Raw genomic sequence first — 21,555 nt, forward strand, 5'->3', positions numbered from 1 at the left:
TCGATTGATTCAACGATTTCGGTGGTGATAAAAAAATTGTTATTCGTTGAGGTCTCGAATTTGAACATCATGAGTTCTAAGAATATAAATGTTTAATATCAAATAATTAAAAGTTATGTTTGATCAGATATTACATTACGAAATTCAAATTATTGCAGTTTCATTTAACCTTCCCCAATCCTAAATTGCAACCTTTCTACACCGAAAAGGAAACCACTACAGATGTATATAAATAAACCCTAAATATCAAATCAAATACCCAAACATGTCAACAGAATTCTTCATTCCCAACTAAAATATAAATGCCAAAATATATGTTACATGACAGACACTGAAATTTAACAGGGAAAACATGTCAACTCGAACTCTTAACCAAAACATATGTTATTTGACAGACACATAATTTTAATAAAGGAATTTGGAACAATTTGCCTTTTTTCCCCATTTTCCAATTCAATAACTTCTCAAACAAGGGAAACAATGTCAGTCCATTTATATACATTTTCGAGTTTTTCCCTCTACTTTTTCCATTATTAAGTCGAGCTAAGCAAGCTAAATTGGTATTGGCTTCAAAACTGGGAAATTAGACAAGTTCTTTGTTTCCTTAAACCTGTTTAGCAAACATCATAAGCTTTGTTTGCACCCGCATGTACAGGTTTCCAATTCTTTGTGGAGTTTCTGCAAAGGGAGAGTTATAAATGTTAAACATAAACTCGAAGAAAACACATGTTGGAGTTGAAAGCCATTTTAAACATATTCTAAAGGCAAAGTAGTTTACAACTGACCCCAAATTTAGGACAACTTGATTTGGAGAATGCTTATACTTAACGTTATTATCCACTTTGATTCAATGACTTTTTAACCCATTGATTGAACTTAGTGTGGTAAAAGGAGATATTGTTCTATCTGGAAAACCCGAGTTTGAGCAGCTACGTGAATGCATGAGTTGTCAATAGGCTAAGAAAAATTCTGAACGAATACTACCTTGTAATCATCCCAGAATATCTAACTTCAAAAAACAAACTTAATAACTATAAAGTTATGGTGGGGGAAATTCTCTTCAAGGACAGACCTGTAATTTTATGATAAGAGGGACAACTTATGAAATTTTAAGGGGGACGAATTTATAAAAGAAAATATCTAAAATATATATAAAATTTTTAGGGGTCGTCCCTTCGGTCCATCTCTGTCTCTCTCAATCCCCCATAGTTTCGTCCCTGCTTGGATTCCAAGCCTTGAAGATACTTTTTTGGCCAAGAGAAGTTAAATTGAATGTACTCTACCATGCACATGCATATCATAGATAGATTCGATGTCACTACCACTGCAAAAATGCAATCTATCATGTGAAGGAGGATCATAATGATGATGTTTGAAACTCAGCATGACATATTTACAAACCTGAACTTCATTTTGAAGACCTTTAATATGCTGCACAGCCAAGTCCAGCATATCTGCGTAGCTTGTTTGCTGCAAGAAGATTTTAAAGATATGTCATTTTTTATTTGAAATAAAATTTTGGACCTTTTTTTCAAGTTAGCTTCAAAACCTTCACAAGGTAATGAATGATTTGAAGCAACATATATATAGATTCAATACAAGGACTAGAATAGAAATATATATGTGATTACCTTATCCATGTTAGGAACAAGCTCCTGTAATTTCTTCAGCTTCCCACTTATTCTTTTTCTCTCCTGTACACATATATGAAGTTTTAATGATGCTCGATTTATTTATCATTCTTTAGAGGATTAATGCATATTGATACGCTTTCCTCTTGCATGTTAATAACCAACTGTAACTGTGTATTACATACCGTGAAGTAGATACAGAATAAGTATTCTATGCACAGAGTGGAATGAAAAAAAATTCCACAAGCGAATTCAGGATACATCCATGTGTCCGGTACAAAGAACGGTAAAGTACACGGATGATCTCCGACCTTACTTTGTTGAGTCCCCTGACTATTAAAAGTGACAAAATGGTCACCTGGCTATTCATATGTTCCAAACTCGTCATTTTTCGTTAAAAAATTGGCAGTCGTATGGGTTGGACGTTAATATGCTAACTGAGATATGATAGTCTTTTGAGATTTTAAGATCAGATTTTATCATATCCCATTCAACAGGTTAATGTTCAGCTCAGACTGTAGTCTATCTTTTAACGGAAAATAACGAGCTTGGAACATATGAATAGTCAGATGACCATTTTGTAATTTTTAATAGTTAGGAGACTCAACTAAGCAATGCCCTATAATCGAGGGACCATTTTGTATTTTCAAATAGTTGGGGGATAAACAAAATATCACCCTATAATGGGGATCATTTGTGTATTTTACCTACAAAGAAACAATAACAAAAAAGGACACATGGATGCATCCTAAACCACAGCACCGACAACAGTTGATATGCCTGAAAAATTTTCCATATGTGCAAGGCATATAAGAAAGTTGAACTTTCTGAGACAGAACTTGCAGCTTGATAGAACTGGCTATTCTAAAAGGCTATAGGTTGGTCTTATGAACCTTCACTGACATCTTTAGATTTTGCTAACAATAAACAATTCGATTTCTGAGCAGCTATAGCAACCTCTCTTAAATCTTAACTTACTCTTTCAGCAATGCTTCGAGGATGAGTCGCACAGCCACGCTTGGCTCGGATTTTACAAGGCACAGAATCTTCAGGAATATGTAGCAGTTGTTCAACCGTGGCCATCTCAAGTGTTGTTTGGGGCAAGCTAAACTGAAATCAAGATCAAATGGGAACATGAGGTCAATACTGAGAAGTAAATGGCATGATTGTAAAGCACTTTGATATCCATCCATGTGATGACAAGCTAAATCAATGGCGCTACTGTTAGCTGCAAATCATGCTCTTATTTGGCAAACAACCATATTGGGCAAAGAATGAGAAATAAAAGCCTCCTAAAAGTTCATTTTCACGGGAAACAAGCGCCATTAAGTTATTTTTCCATGAATGGTACCTGAGTGTCCAAGGCATTCAGACAGTTGTAAATATCGACATCGATATTTTTAGCCCTCTTGCTTGGTGAGGCAGAAAACACAATGGAGTTTGTATTATCCCATGAATCTATTCCAAAGCCAGCAGCAGCAAATGAATGTGCAGCATTTTGGTGGTTACTGTTAGAGTTGACACCATCAACAAGATTCTCAGTTACTTCAGAGATCTGAGAAAGAGAATCTTGTCTAGTGAAACTCAATTGGGACTTCAGCCTTGACACTCCATGACTACCGTTAGCACTGCCTTGAGAGCTATAGTCTCTGTTGCCCATTGTAACACTAAAACCTGCAATGATCATTTTTAGTTTTTTTCTGCAACATAACATAAACTTCATGTCCAAAACTTTCTGTATCAGACACGTATCCAAATTTGATATTCATGCCCGAGTTCAAAATAGATTAAGAAATATATAGTTTTATTTGAACCAATAGAATCTACAACGCACACATCCTGCAGACTGAGCTACTTGAACTTAAAACCTCTAGAAAGAACAACAATCATTTTAACCAGTGAGGCCACTTGATGGGTATCGTTATTTAAGTGTTAGTTTTAAAAGTAAAATCGTAAACATGCATTCTGATATAAAGTTATTAATATATACAGTAAGATCAAACTCCTAAACTCTAAAAAATGGGTATGATATGTGTTTATTTAAATTTCTCTAAAAAAAACATTCATATCCTAGAAAGTCCTTGAATGATTTTATCTTTATTTTCAAATCTCATATTTTATATATAAATGACGTAAAAAAATACTTTTTTTTTGAAAAAATAGAACAAAAACAATATAAAATAAACTTATAAAATTTAAAAGCATAAACATATAACTTTTTTAATAAAGGATTATTTTTTTTAAAATACTTTAGAATGATTATAATTTATAAGATATATTTATTTAGAATCTTTCTTAATCATTGACAATGCATATACCTATAAATATAGATGTTAATCAGAATCTCAGAAAACAACACCCTTTTTAACACCCTTTTTAACTATGAAACCGTTTAATGACTTCAAATAACTATCCTTTTGAATGTACGGTTTCATCGAGAAATATATTACTCTTAATTCTTTATTTATTTTTCTAAACCACTTATTATCTATATTTGTATTTAATATTATATTTGGATATGAGAATAAGGAATTATGATTAAAGATCTTTCAAATATATAAAATATCTTGAAAAGGAAAAGATAAATTTACCTCTTTAGGTAATGGTGAAGTTAGAATGTTAAGTTTGGAAGATTGAGATGAAATTATAAAATTTATGGAGACCAAAACTAATAACTGTGTTAAACAAAATTAACTTAGACTAATAATTTTTTAGAGGATTAAAATAGAATTTTTATTTTGCTAAGGATCAAAGTCTCTGTATATATATATATCTTTTAGTTTATCTATATTATTAGATATATACATATACGATATATATGATGTTTATATCTCAAATTCGAATAACATAGATTGATGATACTATATGTCCTAATAGTTTTTATAAATAGGAGTGAATAAAATATAATTTGATTCAAAAAAATAAATTTCTTGACTCGACTTGATTCAACTTATAATTTCATAAACTCGGCTCGAAAATATTTTAAATAAAATAAAATTTATCAATTCAACTAATTTAATTTTTTTTAACTCGACTTAATCGAAATTCACCCTATCTATATAACAAGCTAAGCTTCAAGTCCCCCTCATTCCACTGAAGTAATATCAGATTGGCCATTGGACTACAACGCTCATCTCTTACTTTATTCCAACTTGCACATCATAAAATATTCACCCCATAAAAGGCATATTATACTATATATTTTATGCATCTGCGTCGATTATGATAAAGTAAAATAAAAGCATAATGTTTGGATTCCTAAGAAATTGGTGGGGACATGTGAGGCACGTGATAGATACCCTGTAAGATCTCATCTACAAGCAAAACAAAATGTGGGTTGCATTCATTGGCTATCTATTAACTTTGCATAACCATCCATTAATTTTTATTCCTTCTCCTTCTCGTTTTCTGGCTACCCTTCTTTTTGTATCCATTCAAGTAACACTATAAAAGAAGTGCATATCTTTACGCTGTTAGCAAATAGCAACTTGAATGTGATTAATGAAAGCTTTTTTAGATTGATTTTTTTTTCTATAATCTATTTAGAGTCAAATATGAGATTTCATGTTATAAGGAATGATCTTTTAAAATTTTAACAAAATACGAACTTATAAAATTATATAGAAATGTAAACATATTATCAATAAAATATTAAAATAAATGATAATTTAAAACTTTCAAGAAGACCGACCTCAATCCATCCATCCATGACCATATATATTAACCCTAAAAAATGTAAGAAAACACTCGAGAATAAAATCTTTAACTTTTATTCATGAAATGGACTTGACATAACCCAACTTGGGTTAGAACTTGGAACAATCTACCTGTCCCAAATTTTTAAGTAAATGTATGGTTGAAATTATTTATGCATTTTTTAAGGACAAAGTGTCAACAACAAAATCCCACGTTGAAACGCACTCATTGCTTCAAATTGTCATTATCTTTTGCAACATTTAACCTTTAATAATCAGTGATTACAGTCTAAAGATAGATCAAAAAGAAAAATGGAATTGTATGCAATCTCAAATTGGTTCACAAGGGAGAAAACTTCAGTGGGTGTCCCTCTCACCAACTTAATCTATTTGAGTTTAGAAAAGGTTTAATTTAATACTTGACCCTTGAAGTATATTTGTTTGTCTATTTTAGTGATTGAAAATTTTTGTCCACTTAAACATTTGATTCTCAGGTTATCCAAAAAGTAAGTTGTCAATGGGATCGTAACACATGGCATATTATTGGTCGTTGGTAATTTTGGAGTAAAATGGACAGAAATAATATATTAGGCGAGAAAGTAAAAGTAAGACAGAAAAATTAGGTATCAAAATGGGAAAAAATATATAATTCAGGGTCAAATTATGAATAAAGCCTTATAAAGATTCCGAGACAATTAATTTTAGAAAAAATAATTTCAGTGACCGAAAATATTTTATAATATACGATTTTAACCAATTTTTTTATTTACAAAAATACCCAACAAATTCGCAACGCAAACTCCTGTTTCGTAAAACAGTTTCTAAATTTGCAACGCGAACATGAAAATTCTCACAACGCTAATTACCAATATAGGTAAACACAACTATTCACTTTCGTTTTTACAACGTGAATTTCGTTTTCGCAACGCGAATTTCGCAAATTAAATTCGTCAATTTCGCAACTCAATTACCGAAATAGATAAACACGGTAGAAAAAATATGATAAAAAATCCGAATTCGATAATTTGAAAACTGAATTACGAATTTAACAAATTCGTGTTGCAAATTGTAAAATCTCGCCTCTTAAAGAAAAAAAATAAAGGACATAAATGCACTCTAGTGATTTTCAACCTAGGGCATCTCAGTTGTTAAGTCCACGTATGAATCACTCAGCTAAACCTACGCATGTAAATGAATTGAACATATACGAACGAGGGTATGTTCATGTTATTTCGTTTAAGTTTAACCAAACAAACAAACTGTCGAAATGATTTTTTCTTTATGAGACGAGATTTTACATTTCGCAACATGAATTTGTCAAATTCGCAACTCAATTTTCAAATTAGCAAATTCAGATTTTTTACCGAAATTGTTTACCTATATCAGTAATTGAGTTGCGAAATTGACGAATTCGACTTGCGAAATTCAAGTTGCGAAAACGAAATTCACATTACGAATAGTTGTGTTTACCTATATCGGTAATTAGTATTACGATATTTGTATAAATTTATTGGTTATTTGTATAAATTTTTAAAAAAAATTAATTAAAATCGTATATTTTAAAATATTTTTAGTTAATGGAGTTATTTTCTCTTATTTTTAATGAAACGGGTGATAAAATTGTTAGAATTTACTTAATGCAAATAAAAAACTACTTTGAAACTCGAAATATAACATTTGGAGATTAATAATGATACACTAAAACCATATTGAAAAAATATAAATTTAAAAAAATATTGAAGCGGTTATAAAAATTTATAATTAAATTGAATAGAAAGTGACGTTATGGTCAACGTAAAAAATTGGTCAACCGATGATATTATTCAGACGAATAAAAGCCGCCAATCAAAAGATAAAGGATGTGATGAAAAGTCAACAATACCCCTAGCCGGACAATGATTAAGCAGATATAACGAGGACAAAACGGTCTCTTTGAAAGAAAATAGAGGGAGGAGGCATTACCGTTTTCCGACGTGAGGTGACTAAGGAAACCGGCGGGAGAGCTTCGTTGTCTGAGTAGAGAGGAAGAAGAGGAAGGCGCATGGTAAGATCCATGCGGATGATGCGGCGGAGGAGGAGCGGAAGAATTAGTCTCTCGAGGATCGTTGGACGAGCTGGCTTTACAGGTAGACTCGGACGTTAGAGACGATGAATCGGCGGCGGAGAAATAGTGGCCGACGAGGTTAGGATCAGCTCCGATGACGGAATCGACGGCGTTGGTGAGGAAGGAACCGGGAGCTGAACCGTAACGGGTCAGACCGGATTGACCCATGGGTTTTTGAGAGGAAGATGATGGATACATGGCTTAAGAGAAATAGTAATGAAAAAAAGTTGAAAATTTGTTAGAAGCCGAAAGCTAAAAGGAGAAAGGTTTATTTTCAAAGCTAAATGAGAGTACATGAAAAATAAATAATGAAGAGGAAGGATTGTTGATGGGAAAATGTCGTATGAGGTTTTGCTTCCATCACATGTTGGTGATTTATGTTACGTCACCATCTATTGCCTTTGTTTTATATGTCTATCTGGGTTGGCATAATTCACGTGCCGTTTATTTTGGACCATAATTGAAAGAGTTTGATGTAAAAATCCATGTCATATTAATGAAAAAAATATGCATCCAAATGACTTCATTTATAATAAACTCTTAAAATTTAGTTTACCTATTATACATTAAGGAAAATAAAATACAATTATATAATGCGAGTATATTAAATAAATCTTTAGATTTTATTTTTAATGAAATTGATCTAATTTTAGGTAAAATTTTCGTTTTTATTAAAATGTTTCCACTAAGTAATATTAAATTGAAAACAAACAAATAAATATTTATTAAGTATCGGTTAAAAATAGTATTATTTTCTCTCGAAGAATAACTATATTTTTAAGGTATATATGTTCTCTTTCATTGTTTCTGGTCACAATTCTTATAAATGATTTACTTATTTCATGTCAGAATAGAACATCAAAATTCATATTGGTAAAGTCTTAGTTTTTGGACCTCAATTTTTACCCAAATATTTCACAATCTAAATTTTTAGTTAATATTCAAGTTTTAATTCGATTTATGGAGGGTTTATTTAGTGATTACAATTAGATTTATTGAATAAAATTCAGGCTTAATCAGATGAGATCATATCCAACTGATCATAAAAAATTGAGTTGATAACGAGAATATAATGATTGAAAGTAAGATTTAGTCATGGTTGAATTCCATTTATTTATTCTAATTTGGATGTTAAGAGATGGGACCTGCCGAGCTAAGTGATATCACTCTCTCCCTTCATCTTTTTTTTTCATCCATCCCATCCGGTACTCTTCTAAGTCTAACATAGAACTTGTGTATCTAAAAGAAATTTTTTTTTTTAGTGGTTTTGAATCATTCAAATAGGACTGTAAACTAGTTGAGTCGAATCGAGTATTACTGAGCTTGTCTCGACTCGAAAACTTGAAACGGACTCGACTCGACTTGAAAACTCGCGAGCCTAAAATTTTCAAGCTCGACTCAAATTTTTCGAGCTACTCATGAGCTTTTCGAGCTAACTGTCAAGTAGCTCATTTCGGCTTGTTAAGAGCTCGAGTAGAGTATTTATCGACCTTCGACTAAGTCAATCTTTAGTTGCTCGCGATCTGTCTCGTCTCATTTACAAGTCTACATACAAGATTGAAAAATGTAAAGAAAAATATAGATACAAGGATATTATAGTGATTATCTTCAAATAATAAAGATAATTAAATATTATTTCTAAATCAAGTCAAGTGAAATACGTTTCATCAAGTTAAGTCAAGATAATTAAATTCGAATATAACTCGACCCAATTCAATTCAATTTTTTTTTAAACTTTAATATTATAATATCGAATCAAATCAAAATTATCTAATGTAAATTAATTTTTCATCTCTAATATAAACAAGTCAAAAAAAAAAAAAAAGGGGGGGACCATTTTACTTCATTTATTAAGAAACATATCCATTTTATTAGTACCAAGTGGACTGCTGCTTTTTGCGGTCGGACAAATCACAAATAAATTCATATATTTTATTAACAAAACATTGTGTTTGGAAAAATAATTGTCTATCATGTCACAAGCCAACCAAATTGAAGTGCATGTGACATGGTCAGAGAAGGAAGATCTTTTAACTCACACTCATTCACAGCCTCACAATTTTGAAAAGAATATTTTTAAAAAATATATATATAATTATTTAATTGATGGAGTATAATTATATTTTAATTGTGTACATCATATTTGATTGTAATTAAATTAGTTTAGATTTTAAAACAATATTAATTATAAAATTAAGGAGTGTAATTCATTTTATAATCACACTAATTCTCATCCTACCATAAGAGTTAAAGAGTGCAATTAGGGATTTCCCCAATGGCCTTCGATTCTCCTTCTATTATAAGAATTAAATAGTGTAATTAGGGGTCTCTAATTACATCTAGCGTGACAAGGGTCACAAAGTATAATGATTTTTTTAAACACGTCACAATTACATTCAACAATATTTTTTGAATAATTTGAGATAATTATAAAATAATATATGTTCAGAATTTGTTTTAGTCATTAACAATGTACTCACACTTACAAGCGCAACTATTTATATACATAACCTCTAAGAAAAATAATATTCAATTTTATCATTGAAATCATTCGAAGAGTTCGCCAAAATAAAAAATAAAAAAAAGTTTGATCAAAGTCAATTCAAATTGATGATGATTTTAGACTAATTGGAATTCTTCGATATGTTTACGTATATGAATCTACCTTGTTTATTTTGGAAGGATCTTAAATTTGTACGTATCTGGTCCGATATCCAAGTGTAATGTCTCGTGTTCGAATGAGCTTTTAGGCTTGGTAGGGGCGTTGTAGGTAAAATTGGCCCAATACATCACACCGGTGAAAAAATTAGTCAATTAGATTATTTATAAAAATAATTTGGGATCTACGATAAATGCTATAATATATAATAGAGTTGTCACGCTCAGATGACGAGTTTGTCCATATAATATGTTTTTATTCAATCTCGTCATGTCAAGGTTATGAGTTCTAATAAAATATATTTTTTATTAGTTTTTGTCGCTTCGGAGTGAAATTTTTTAATAAAAATATATTTGATTGGAACTTAGTACCTCGACGTGATAAATTCTAAATCACTGTAACAAATGTCGTAGTCCCTAAAATAAAATAAAAAACTGGTACAATGTTGGGCTAAATAATTAGCCCTCATACGGCGTCGGGCCAAAATTGTCGGTGTTGCAAGTAGATTCGTGCTCTCAAACCCACAAAGATATGGTACGATTTCTATGTGGTCATAGTAAACATTATGATATTATAATTTAGTACAATAATAAAATTTTACTTCGACCCTTGTAAAATTAATAATTTAATTTGTCCCTTTTAAACACAATTTTTCCTTCAGTACTGGCCAGATCATCATATATATAGTATAATTATTTCATGACTTAGCAATAGAAATTTTCACAAGTAAGATTATAATATTGTTATATTTTAATCATTATTAAAGTTAAGGTATTGTAGAGCAATCATATTTGACCGATTGGTTAAGTTGCTCATCTTTGTTCTCACATATTACCTTAAATTATAGTTTTAGATAGGGATGAGCATGGATCGAAAAATATGTCCCCTCCACATGAAACCCTACCTGAACTCGACCGAAACAAATATATTTATAAAAATATTAATTTTATTAAATAAAAATATGGATCTGGTTGAAAAAATAAAGTAGAGAGGGATATTATTGCAATTATCCCTAAATATATATATATATATATATATGATAGAATTACATTATTTTCGGGTCGAATTTGGTATTTTTCACCCTAAACCTGAACTTGATCTAACTCAAACACATCCTCTAAAAATCTGACTTGACCTACCATAAACCTTTTTTTTTAAAAAAACTGACTAGTATGATTGGGTCAGATCAAAATCGAGTTTGGATCACGTGCCCATTTCTAGTCCTAAACCCACTAGGAGCACTCTCCTTCCTTCCCTTAGAGCCCCTTCCCCTTCCCCCTCTAGATAGAATTAGAATTAGATTTAAAATTTATATAAAAAGAGTAAACTACAAAATGGCCACTTTTGTTTTAGTTTTATAAACTTTTCCTCACTAAATTCAAAAAATATAAGTTTTGGTTACTTTTATTTCATTTTAATTAAAATCTGGTCACTTTCATTTCGTTTTAATTAAGATGTGGTCACTGAAGCTTAACAACCATTAAACCCTTAACTCGATGATGTGGCTAGGTAAATATATAAAATTAAAATTACATCATTTCCTTGTAAATAATACGTGGATTAAGTTTTGGTCAATTTTTTTTCAAAAAAGATAAGTTCTGGTGGTCACTTACGTTATTGTTTTATTAAGTTTTAGTCACTTACATTATCATGTTATTAAGTTTTAGTCACTTGACCAATTAATGTCATTAGTTTGATGACGTGACTCATTAATGAAATGATTTAATTTTTATTTTAACCCCTAAACTTTTAGAGAGAAAAATATGACTATGAGTATTTTTGTAAATTCAAATTAGTTTTTCTCCCCCAACCCCCAATATTGCTCATCTTCTCCCCGCTTGCTTCAGACATCTTTGCTCTATTGCAATATCGTACATAAACTAATTGAAATGTTGTCACTAAAGTAATTTGAATTTACAAAAGACTCATAATCAATATTTTGTCTAAAGTGTAAGGTTAAAATAAAAATTAAACCATTTTACTAACGGGTAACGTCATCAAACTATCAACATTCAACGTCCAAGTGACCAAAACTTAATAAAACTATAACGTAAGTGACCAAAACTTAATAAAATAGTGATGTAAGTCAGCAAAACTTGTGTTTTTTTGGAAGGAAAGTCGCCAAAACTTAATCCACATATTATCTACGTGAAAATGATGTAATTTTAATTTTATATATTTACCGTGCCACATCGGCAAACCGTTAAAGGTTTAATGACTGTTAACCTTAAGTGACCACATCTTAATTAAAATGAAACGAAAGTGACCAAATCATATGTTTTTGAATTCAGTGAGAAAAAGTTTAAAACTCAAACAAAATTGACCACTTTTTGTAGTTTACCCTAAAAAACTTTATTGTTACTTGGTGATAAGATATTGATATCAGAATAAAAAAATTATTTTAAAAGTTTAATTTACATGTACGAGCCAAACTACCTTAGTGGTTAAAAGGATGATTGTTTTTTTAAAGGTTCGGAGTTCAAGCACCAGTGACTATAGGGTATTTGAGAATTCATTGTCAAATGATTGAAAATCTTTAGAACGTATACTACTACTGGTAATCATCCTATTTTAATAAAAAATTAATTTACACATAATTTTAATTTAATATACTTTCAATCTCTTCCAAATAATATTAATTTATTGACAATCCACATGCTTTGTAGATGCCACTGCTTGAACCCTAAACCTCTAACGAGATCAACTTTTTTTTATCATTGAGGTCACTTGATGGATTCAATAAGATAATAGAAGGATATATACTATACTATATATTAAGGTGAAAAAATGTAATAGGATTAACATGAATGAAATGAGAAATTGAATGGGTAAAACTAAATTGCATAAAGTAAATAAGGACTGAACTGACATAAATGAGAAACCAAAGGGATGAAAATATAAATGCATAAATTAAATAAAGAGCTAACTTGTAAGGGAAGTAAAATTAAATTGGAATTTAAAAAAGGCAGAAATTAAATAAACAAAAAAATAGTTAAAATCATCGAAGTTAAAAACTGTTTTGACAACTGTATATGAATTTTGATAAATGTATAATATGATAAATAAATTTCGAAATTCCATTAATCATATACATGAAAGTTTAATTTCATTTAATTTTTTACAAAGTACTAAAACTATTTTCGATAATAATTTTATCGTTTAAATATTATATACACAAATAGTTATATTTATTCAATAATTTTTTTGTTTTAAATTTTATATAATTGAATTAAAATTAAATTAAAATTAAAACTTTTGTATAACCACATTAAATCAAATACTGATTACATTATTTATTTTTCTTTTAATTTTTCTCGAATGTTGTCAACATACTAACAACTTCGAATAGTTAGCTCTACCGAGGCTGAGATGATCCTTGGAAGACGCTGTCAACATATTAACAACTTGGAATAGTTAGCGACATTGAGATGATCCTCGAAAGATTTCCCATGTTTTATGTTATGTTGCACTGATACTGGTACGGGGACATATATTTGACGAGAAATAATAATTTATAAAATTATAGAGTACTAGTACCTAAGGATATGGTAAATATAAAATAAATTTTAAAAGACATAAATGGTCATAAATATTCATTAATAAAAGATGGAGATTTTTGTGGATATAAACCAAATCTTCAACATGACTTAGATTTAACTTATTCCTCCTACGTGAGTAAACAAAAGAATAAATACTCAAATTTCTTTCACAACAAGAGGATGAAGTAGGTTGTCGAAACATTTTGAAATCCAAAGATTGAAGCAATGAAGTTTTGATATCAAAATTAGCCGGTCAACTTTTCGAAGTTGAAGAATATCTCTTTATAAGATTAAATCATAATTAAAAATAAAATCATGTCTTAATTCATCTATATCAACTTTTTATTTAAGTCTTAAAAATAATCCTAAATACGCACGTGAACATCAAATATCGTTCTCGATACGTCCTCGAAAATCTCTCCAATGTATCCAATTAATTTCAGTCTTATCCATTAAACATGGAACGTCCTTGATACATACGTACCCAAATTGTAACCGTCTCGTACTCATGTTGGGGACGAATCAAGCCCTTCATACGACACTGAATTGTCGTACCCGTGCTACATAGGCTTTCTGCTTTGGGTTAGCTGCAATTAGACACCGACATGAAATTTTATATTAAAGGACGAAGTTATAAATTTTAGAGAGTGAAAATATATTATCAATATAATACAAAAAAAAATAAAAAATGTAGGAGACCTTGAAAAATTCATGGGAACAACTGTTTTTCCTTCCCTCAATCCATCTCTGACTGCGATTTCCGCAAAATTGACAGTGTCATGTACGTAGCTATAGCTAGAGGTCTTAACCAGCAACGTAGCTGCACATGCATTCTTATCATAAAAATCAAGTACTCCTTTGTTTTCGAATGATCCATGTTGCAAAGCCAAACAAAGTACTCCAATCATAGGCATATATTTAAATCACAGTTTCAGTCGTATTTTTTTATTATAATTATTGTAACTATGAATATAGCGGACGTTATTTTGATGATTACGATTATTGCGATCATATAATAATTATTGCGGACGTTATTGCTATCACTATATAACGTGCATTATCACAATAATAGACCACTATTTAAATGTCTGATCATATGTTCCCATTATACCTACAAAGAGAAATAGAAATATTAGAAGTGATCCAATCGAACAAAGGTGCAGAGAGAAGAACATGCGATGCGACATTGTGATAGTGGCACGAGATTATCCAAACTGTTTTTGCAATCGGACAGTCCGCAACGCGTGTAAGCAATGATTCTGTTGCACTCCGGCAAGTAGTATGGTGAGCCAAGTCTGATAAATTCCTCTTGCATATTTGTACTATATATAAGTTTAAAGTTTGTTTTTTCAAATGTTGAGTTTGAAAGTTAGCGATACATAAAATAAACTCTATACCATTACTTTAAATTGATGCTTAAGCATGAACTGAGCAATCTCAGTTGTAAAAGAATTGTTGTTAATCCTTGAGGTCCCGTGTTTGAGCACCAAGGATGTCATAGATGTGAGCGTTCAATGTCAAATTGTCAAGAATTATTTAAACTAATATTATCTTGTACTTAACCAGAATAATATTTACATTATATTCATTTACAATATTTTTATATGAACAAAATTTTATTGATTTAAAAATCACAAAGTATAATCACACAGGAAAAAAATTAAGGTATCCCAATCATTTAGAGTTAAAAAAACGCCTAGAATTTATATACATGAATTTGTGCTTGAGATATATCCTTTAAGAGATTAAACAAAAAAGAAAATTTCCTTAATTTACAATTCACTAATTTTTTTTGGTTCTAGTGATAAATATTATTACCATATGAATCTCAATTTCCTTTTCAAGAAATGGGAAACAAAAAGTTACAAGTTCTATATGGGGTTCTTCATCTATCCTACATAAAGTTAATAGCTAAACAACTAAGGTTCAGGTAATTCATTGAGATTGAATGATGTTTACCATGTTGATTGCAGCCTCAATCCATGGCATATCAATATAAAAATTATGTGCACTAGATAGAAATCCCCTTGCCCTATTCCACAAATCAACCACATCTTTGTTATCAATCGGATCAACCCATGTTTCGGGCCATTTCAGAAAGTTGATATAGGTTTCGAGGTCGTGTACACAAGGAGGGTTTCGTACATCAAAGAAATCTAGGGCTAGTTCGACTCCGACATGAACATAACACGAACACCTCCACGGGGACTTTGTAAAGTTCTCATTCAAGAAAACACCTGGAAGCTTTGTGATAGGGTCATTGACATTCACTACTCTTAGTACTTTGATTCCAAGTTCATCACATCTTTGCTTGAAACTCAAGTTCCCAACTCTTGGTCCCCCAAAGGAGAAGACAGTGACCGGGATTCTCTTGTTGTTGTCCGAATTAACAGGTTTATTCAACCCAAGCTCAGACATGTCATAAGCTAAAAGAAGAGCCAATGCACTCCCTAGACTGTGACCTGCCAATGTTATACTCAATTCCTGACCTTTGTACTCGTTTAACAGCCTCGAAACCTCGGCTAAAAGCTGTTCCCTGCAACTCTCTAATCCGAACTTGCTATCAGATTCTCCCGATGTGTATAAGCTCAAGAACCCCGACTCGACCTGCAGCTCGGGCCTCGAGTCATGCGGGTTGAGCCGTGCGGGCGTGAGCGAGCTCATGAAATTGGTTAACCACTCATGGTTCGTGACCGTTCCTCGGAACGTTATCAGCAAATCCCTTCTGCCGAGCCATTTCACGGTTTCGTCCGACGAGACGGCCACGTATCCGATCCAACGACCGCGAGAAGCGCCGTTTTGGGTGGGGATGTTGATATCCGGGGTGGCGTAAATGTATTTGGTCACTTTATAGCCTGAATTTTCCATACCAACTCCCTTTAAAATGCTCTTTTTTCCATACCTGCAATTCCAGTACCTTTTGGAGTTCGGATCAAGATCAAACGCCTTGTAACAAGCAGCAACGAACTCCCCGTACCGAATAATCTCTTCTCGAAGAAGAGGATCCAACGGCTCCAGTAGATTTTCCCAGTTGTTGGAACCCTGAACTTCTCTCCATAAACGAGACAAGACACAAGTGGATGTCGCTGTTTTTTCTGATGTGCTTGCCGCCGTTGTTGCTGGTTTTAGCATTGAAGATGGAGACGAAAACCCAGATTTTCTAGGTAAACAAACATGGCCAAATGAACGTGGTTGAGAATTATTTCTTACACTGTTTAGATTTAAGCTAGGAATCAACACTTTCGACGCCATTTCGGGGAGTAAAGGAAAAGAAGGAATCCAATATATATACGAAGGAAGGTGAAGAAGTGAGAATGGCGATTGTGAAGGGGGAAAAATGTGAAAAAAGAGGGAGAAAAAACATGTTTGTCGTTTGGGTAGGGTTGTTTGACTGAAATAAATAATCATTAATTAATCGAATAATTTTATAATTTAATTGGTCGGTTGCGTATCTAGGGATTAAATTGTTAAGGTTGGTTTATCCATTTTCTTTTTTTTTATTTTTACATTTATGGAATATAGATACCATACTTCATTTAACATCAACGTTTAATTCAAAATTTTTAAAAATAACAATCATTCTTTCCATCACTAAAGATAATTTGATTAAGGCAAAATCATAATGAAAATTAGTCGTGCATGATTTAATTTAATCTAATCTAATCTTATTTATTAATGAAATATTACTAAAATTATCTCTAACATTTATTAAAATGGTTATTTTAACATCTATTCTTCTCTTGAATTGTTTTGGTTCTAATGTTTCATTTAAGAGTAAAAGGACCTCAATTATCTTTTAAATATAATTATCTTTTAGGAGTTATTTAGATAAAAAATCATCTTTTAAATATAATTAAAAGATTCAAACTCATGTTTAATTATTTTAAAAGATTAAACTTTTGTTTAAATAAATTTAAAAATAATGAATCTTTATTAAACTCTTATTAAACAATCCTTTAGATGTTACTCTTATTTAATCATTTAGCTGAAAAATATAAATTACATGATTATATTATAATTAGTTAGTGAAATTCGTTCGAACGGTCCTAATCAAACCTTAAATTATTTTAGATTTAATTCTATCAAATCGAGTTTAAACTATTATTTAATAATTAAAATATTTTTATTTAAGTTTAATTGTTAAAAGAAGTATATATATGTAATCTACGAACAAATCGGTTTGGATCAAAGCCAACAAAAAGCAACATATTTTCAGGCCCCATTTTATCGATAGACAAATCTGGATAAAATTCTTACAGGGATCCATGCATATTATATTTTAAACTGTGTTTTAATTTGTTTTTAAAGAAACGGCTTGGAGTTCAACATTAAAGTTTTAAGGTAAACTATATGAATGACCACCTAATTATGGGTTTGGTATCAATATGACCACCATTTTCAAAATCTTATCAATATGACCACTTAACTATTTGATAGGTTTCAATATAGCCACTATCCGTTAATATTTGACAAAAGTCATGATGCGATAGTTAATAAAATTAGTATAATTATATATTTGGTCCTTGTTAGTTACATATTATATCCATTTAGTCTTAGTTTTAATTTAATTTAAAAAATAAACAACCCAACTAGGAGGTGCCACGTATCAATCGATTATTTGATACATTTCAATAGTAAGACGTGTCAATTGGTATTTTGACACATTTCAATAATGACATGTGTCACCACTTGATTGGAGATTTTTTTATTAATTTTAATATTTAATATAATTAATTCTCTACCAATTAAGTGATGACGTGTGTGACCAGCAAAGAAAAACTAAATGAGGACTCATGCCACACCACTACCACTGGACTAAACCCAACATTTGGTTTTAAGTTATACAATGTTTTATGTATATGTTTTAAATCATGACATTAAAAAAATCAGTAAAACAAATATAATAATATGTACATATTATATTTTTTATATATATACTAAATTTTAGATAATACAAGATTTAAAATAAAATTTATTTTAAAATTATATATATATATATATATATATATATATTTTAAATAAGTATATATGAATTATACTTAAAATATAATTATATTAAAATTTTATTTAGAAAATATAAATTCACAAAAATAAATTAAATCATAAAACAAAATTGTAATTTAAATCTTAAATCATTGTCTATTAATTCGAAGTTTGAATTAATATTAAAGTTATCCAATCGGACGTTAGTTCATATATACATCTGCTAAAGACTTAAAGGAAGCAAAATCAATTTATTTTCTTAAATATCCAATTAAATTTATATTCTAAATATTCAATGTGAATTCACTTACTCAAGCATTTCGTGGACATGTTTTTCATTATCTCCATTGCCTTTTTGTTTGATAGAAATAAGCTTTACTATGTGAATCATGAAATCAACAAAATTAATAAATGATTAATGTCATGTCCATTGTTTATTTTGCTTATATTAGGCGACAACTCACAAAACATGTTCATACCTGTACAAATGTTCCGACCCTTTGACATAAGATTTTTCTCTCTCGAAATATAATACTGGAATTTAGATTTATATAAAATAAAATAAAATAAAATTATATAATTATAAATAGAAGTTGTTCTTAATTTTTTTTAGGGTAAATACTTGAATGACCACCTAACTGTGAGGTTGGTATCAAAATGACCACCATTTTTAAATTTGAGTCAATATGACCACTGAACTATTTAAGTGGTATCATTTAAGCCACATGTCGTTAAAGTCTAACAGAGGGGTTACATGGCAGTTAACAGAACTTTCTATAATTACACATTTGATCCACAATACTTGTATATTCTATTAATTTAGTCCCAATTTACATGTAATTTATAAATTAACCCTTCAATCAGGAGGTGACACGTGTCATGACCATGTATTGATACGTGTCACCTCCTGATTGAAGGGTTAATTTATAAAATTAAATTTAAATTGGGACTAAATTAATAGAATATACAAGTATTAAGGATCAAATGTGTAATTATATAAATTCATGTTGACTGCCACATCACCCCTCTATTAGACTTTAACAGAAGGTGGCTTGAATGATACCACTTAAATAGTTCAGTGGTCATATTGATGCAGATTTAAAAATGGTGGTCATTTTGATACCAACCTCATAGTTGGGTGGTCATTCAAGTAGTTTACCCTATTTTTTATAAACATTAAAAACACACCACATATCAGAATAGGGCAGGAAACATTTCAAATTGAGCAAGAAAAATATTTGAAAATCAAACACGATCTCACTTGTTGTGACCCATTAGCATATATGTGTTTGTGAAGTGTCTTAAAAAATTGGAACAACCGTCCAACATTCCAACACCATGTTAATGCCGAAAAATTTGAAGCAAATAAATGCCTTTGAATCTTTGTGTTTTGGTCGGTTAATTAGTTTTCAGATCAATCACTGTCTCTTAGATTTTAGACCAATTTGATTGTACTTATGTTCCAAAAACATGTGTAATTGATTTCACTTATGTTCCAAACACACGTGGAAGTGTAAAAGACAAGAAAACTGGGACCAAAAATGAAAATAAAAGACTGCATAATCATTTTAAAAATATAGTTTAAAATATATGATAATATTAATTTTCATACACATCGAAATTTTATCTGAATTTAAGCCGATTTTGTCACGATGACTCGTTTTTACTCTAAATTATAAATTTCATTTTTAGGGTAAAATTAATCTTTAGTTACTAAAATATCACTTTGCTTCAATTTTGGTCATCTAATTATTATTTTTAAATATGTCACTTATTTTATGTTTTGATTTTATTTTAGTCACTCGCCGTTAAAAAATAAACATAACTACTGACATGACATTTTTCTATTTTTTTAATGATGACATGACATTATCGCATCACCGTTATTTTTTTAACGAATGGTGACCCAAATGAAACCAAAACGTAATGTAAGTGATTATTTTGAAAGAAAAATAGTTGAGTGGTCAACGAAATTAAAGTGATAGTTATATGACTAAATACATAGTTTACCTTTTTTTAATACCATGTTGGTTGCACTCCCATATATATATATATATTTTAATTAAGCTAAGGTGATTATAAAATAATATATGTTCTAAATATTATCAACTATTTGACAATGAACACTCAATCACTCTACTGCAGTCGCTGAAGCTCGATCCCGTAATCGCTAACAATAATAACGATTCTTTTAATCATTAGGCAAATTGATTCGTGCATATTCCTATATAAATTAATCATTAGTACATGTACCGACAGTATGAGACTTTATATGTTAGGACTTTGTATTATTTAGTGTTTTAGGACTTTTGATCATTACTTGGATGAGGTTTTATTTTTGCAATGTTATCGCAAAACGTTGTATGATGATGTGATGTTAGTTTTGTATAGAGAGTATAGTGTCAAGCATGATTCATAAAATAGGGTCAATCATTTCAAATATTGGTTCAATATGTTTTGGTTGGTTTGAACAAATCATATAGCATGTCAATTTTTAAAAAAAAGATAAGTGACTTATAATTTCAAATATAATTATAGGAGTTCTTAGAAGGTAAATTGAAATACATGATTGGACTTTTGGTTCTCAAAACATATTTAAATGTCATGTTTCTAGAACTTCACCAAGTTTCTCGCAATTTGATTGGTTGATTAAATTCCTTTTCTACGTAGGGAGGTGGGGAAATTCACATTTAACAAACAATAATTTTTATAGTTTTTATTGTATTTTGATTTTTTTTCTAAATTTTTATTCAAGTGTCGATGTCAAAGGCATCTAATCTAACTCCAACACGGTATCATGCAAATTCATCTACACAAGAATTTTCCTCATCCTTACTAGCTACAAAGCAAACCTGATGTTACAATCCAACAGTGGAGTGTCATGCTTCAATGTTGCTATTAATGTGGTGAAGAAGAGCAACATGAACGCTTGAATACCAATTTG

General features: G+C 30.3%; 2 protein-coding genes across 2 annotated transcripts; both read right to left on the reverse strand.

Annotated features, from left to right (window-relative positions):
• Window positions 1-492: 492 nt before the first annotated feature.
• On the reverse strand, window positions 493-7,697 carry LOC120181828 (transcription factor bHLH128-like). The gene is made up of 6 exons (XM_039186876.1): window positions 7,289-7,697; window positions 2,983-3,305; window positions 2,610-2,741; window positions 1,632-1,694; window positions 1,402-1,470; window positions 493-678 (listed from the first exon to the last, which is right to left on the reverse strand). The coding sequence occupies exons 1-6, from the start codon at window positions 7,626-7,628 to the stop codon at window positions 625-627; spliced, it is 981 nt and encodes a 326-aa protein (XP_039042807.1). The 5' UTR covers window positions 7,629-7,697; the 3' UTR covers window positions 493-624.
• Window positions 7,698-15,563: 7,866 nt separating this feature from the next.
• On the reverse strand, window positions 15,564-16,880 carry LOC120181838 (galactolipase DONGLE, chloroplastic-like). Its single transcript, XM_039186884.1, has one exon. The coding sequence runs from the start codon at window positions 16,878-16,880 to the stop codon at window positions 15,564-15,566; it is 1,317 nt and encodes a 438-aa protein (XP_039042815.1).
• Between the last annotated feature and the right edge of the window lie 4,675 nt (window positions 16,881-21,555).

The sequence above is a fragment of the Hibiscus syriacus genome, unplaced genomic scaffold, assembly GCF_006381635.1.
Source record: "Hibiscus syriacus cultivar Baekdansim isolate YM2019G1 unplaced genomic scaffold, ASM638163v2 tig00112536_pilon, whole genome shotgun sequence".
NCBI lineage: Eukaryota > Viridiplantae > Streptophyta > Magnoliopsida > Malvales > Malvaceae > Hibiscus > Hibiscus syriacus.

Excerpts from the sequence above, each read along its gene's own strand:
- LOC120181828 (XM_039186876.1), bottom strand. The coding sequence starts at position 7,628 with ATGTATCCATCATCTTCCTCTCAAAAACCCATGGGTCAATCCGGTCTG. Across the intron at positions 2,742-2,982 it reads TGAATGCCTTGGACACTCAG|TTTAGCTTGCCCCAAACAAC; the intron begins GTACCATTCATG and ends TCTTGATTTCAG. Across the intron at positions 1,471-1,631 it reads TTGTTCCTAACATGGATAAG|CAAACAAGCTACGCAGATAT; the intron begins GTAATCACATAT and ends ATCTTCTTGCAG.
- LOC120181838 (XM_039186884.1), bottom strand. The coding sequence starts at position 16,880 with ATGGCGTCGAAAGTGTTGATTCCTAGCTTAAATCTAAACAGTGTAAGA.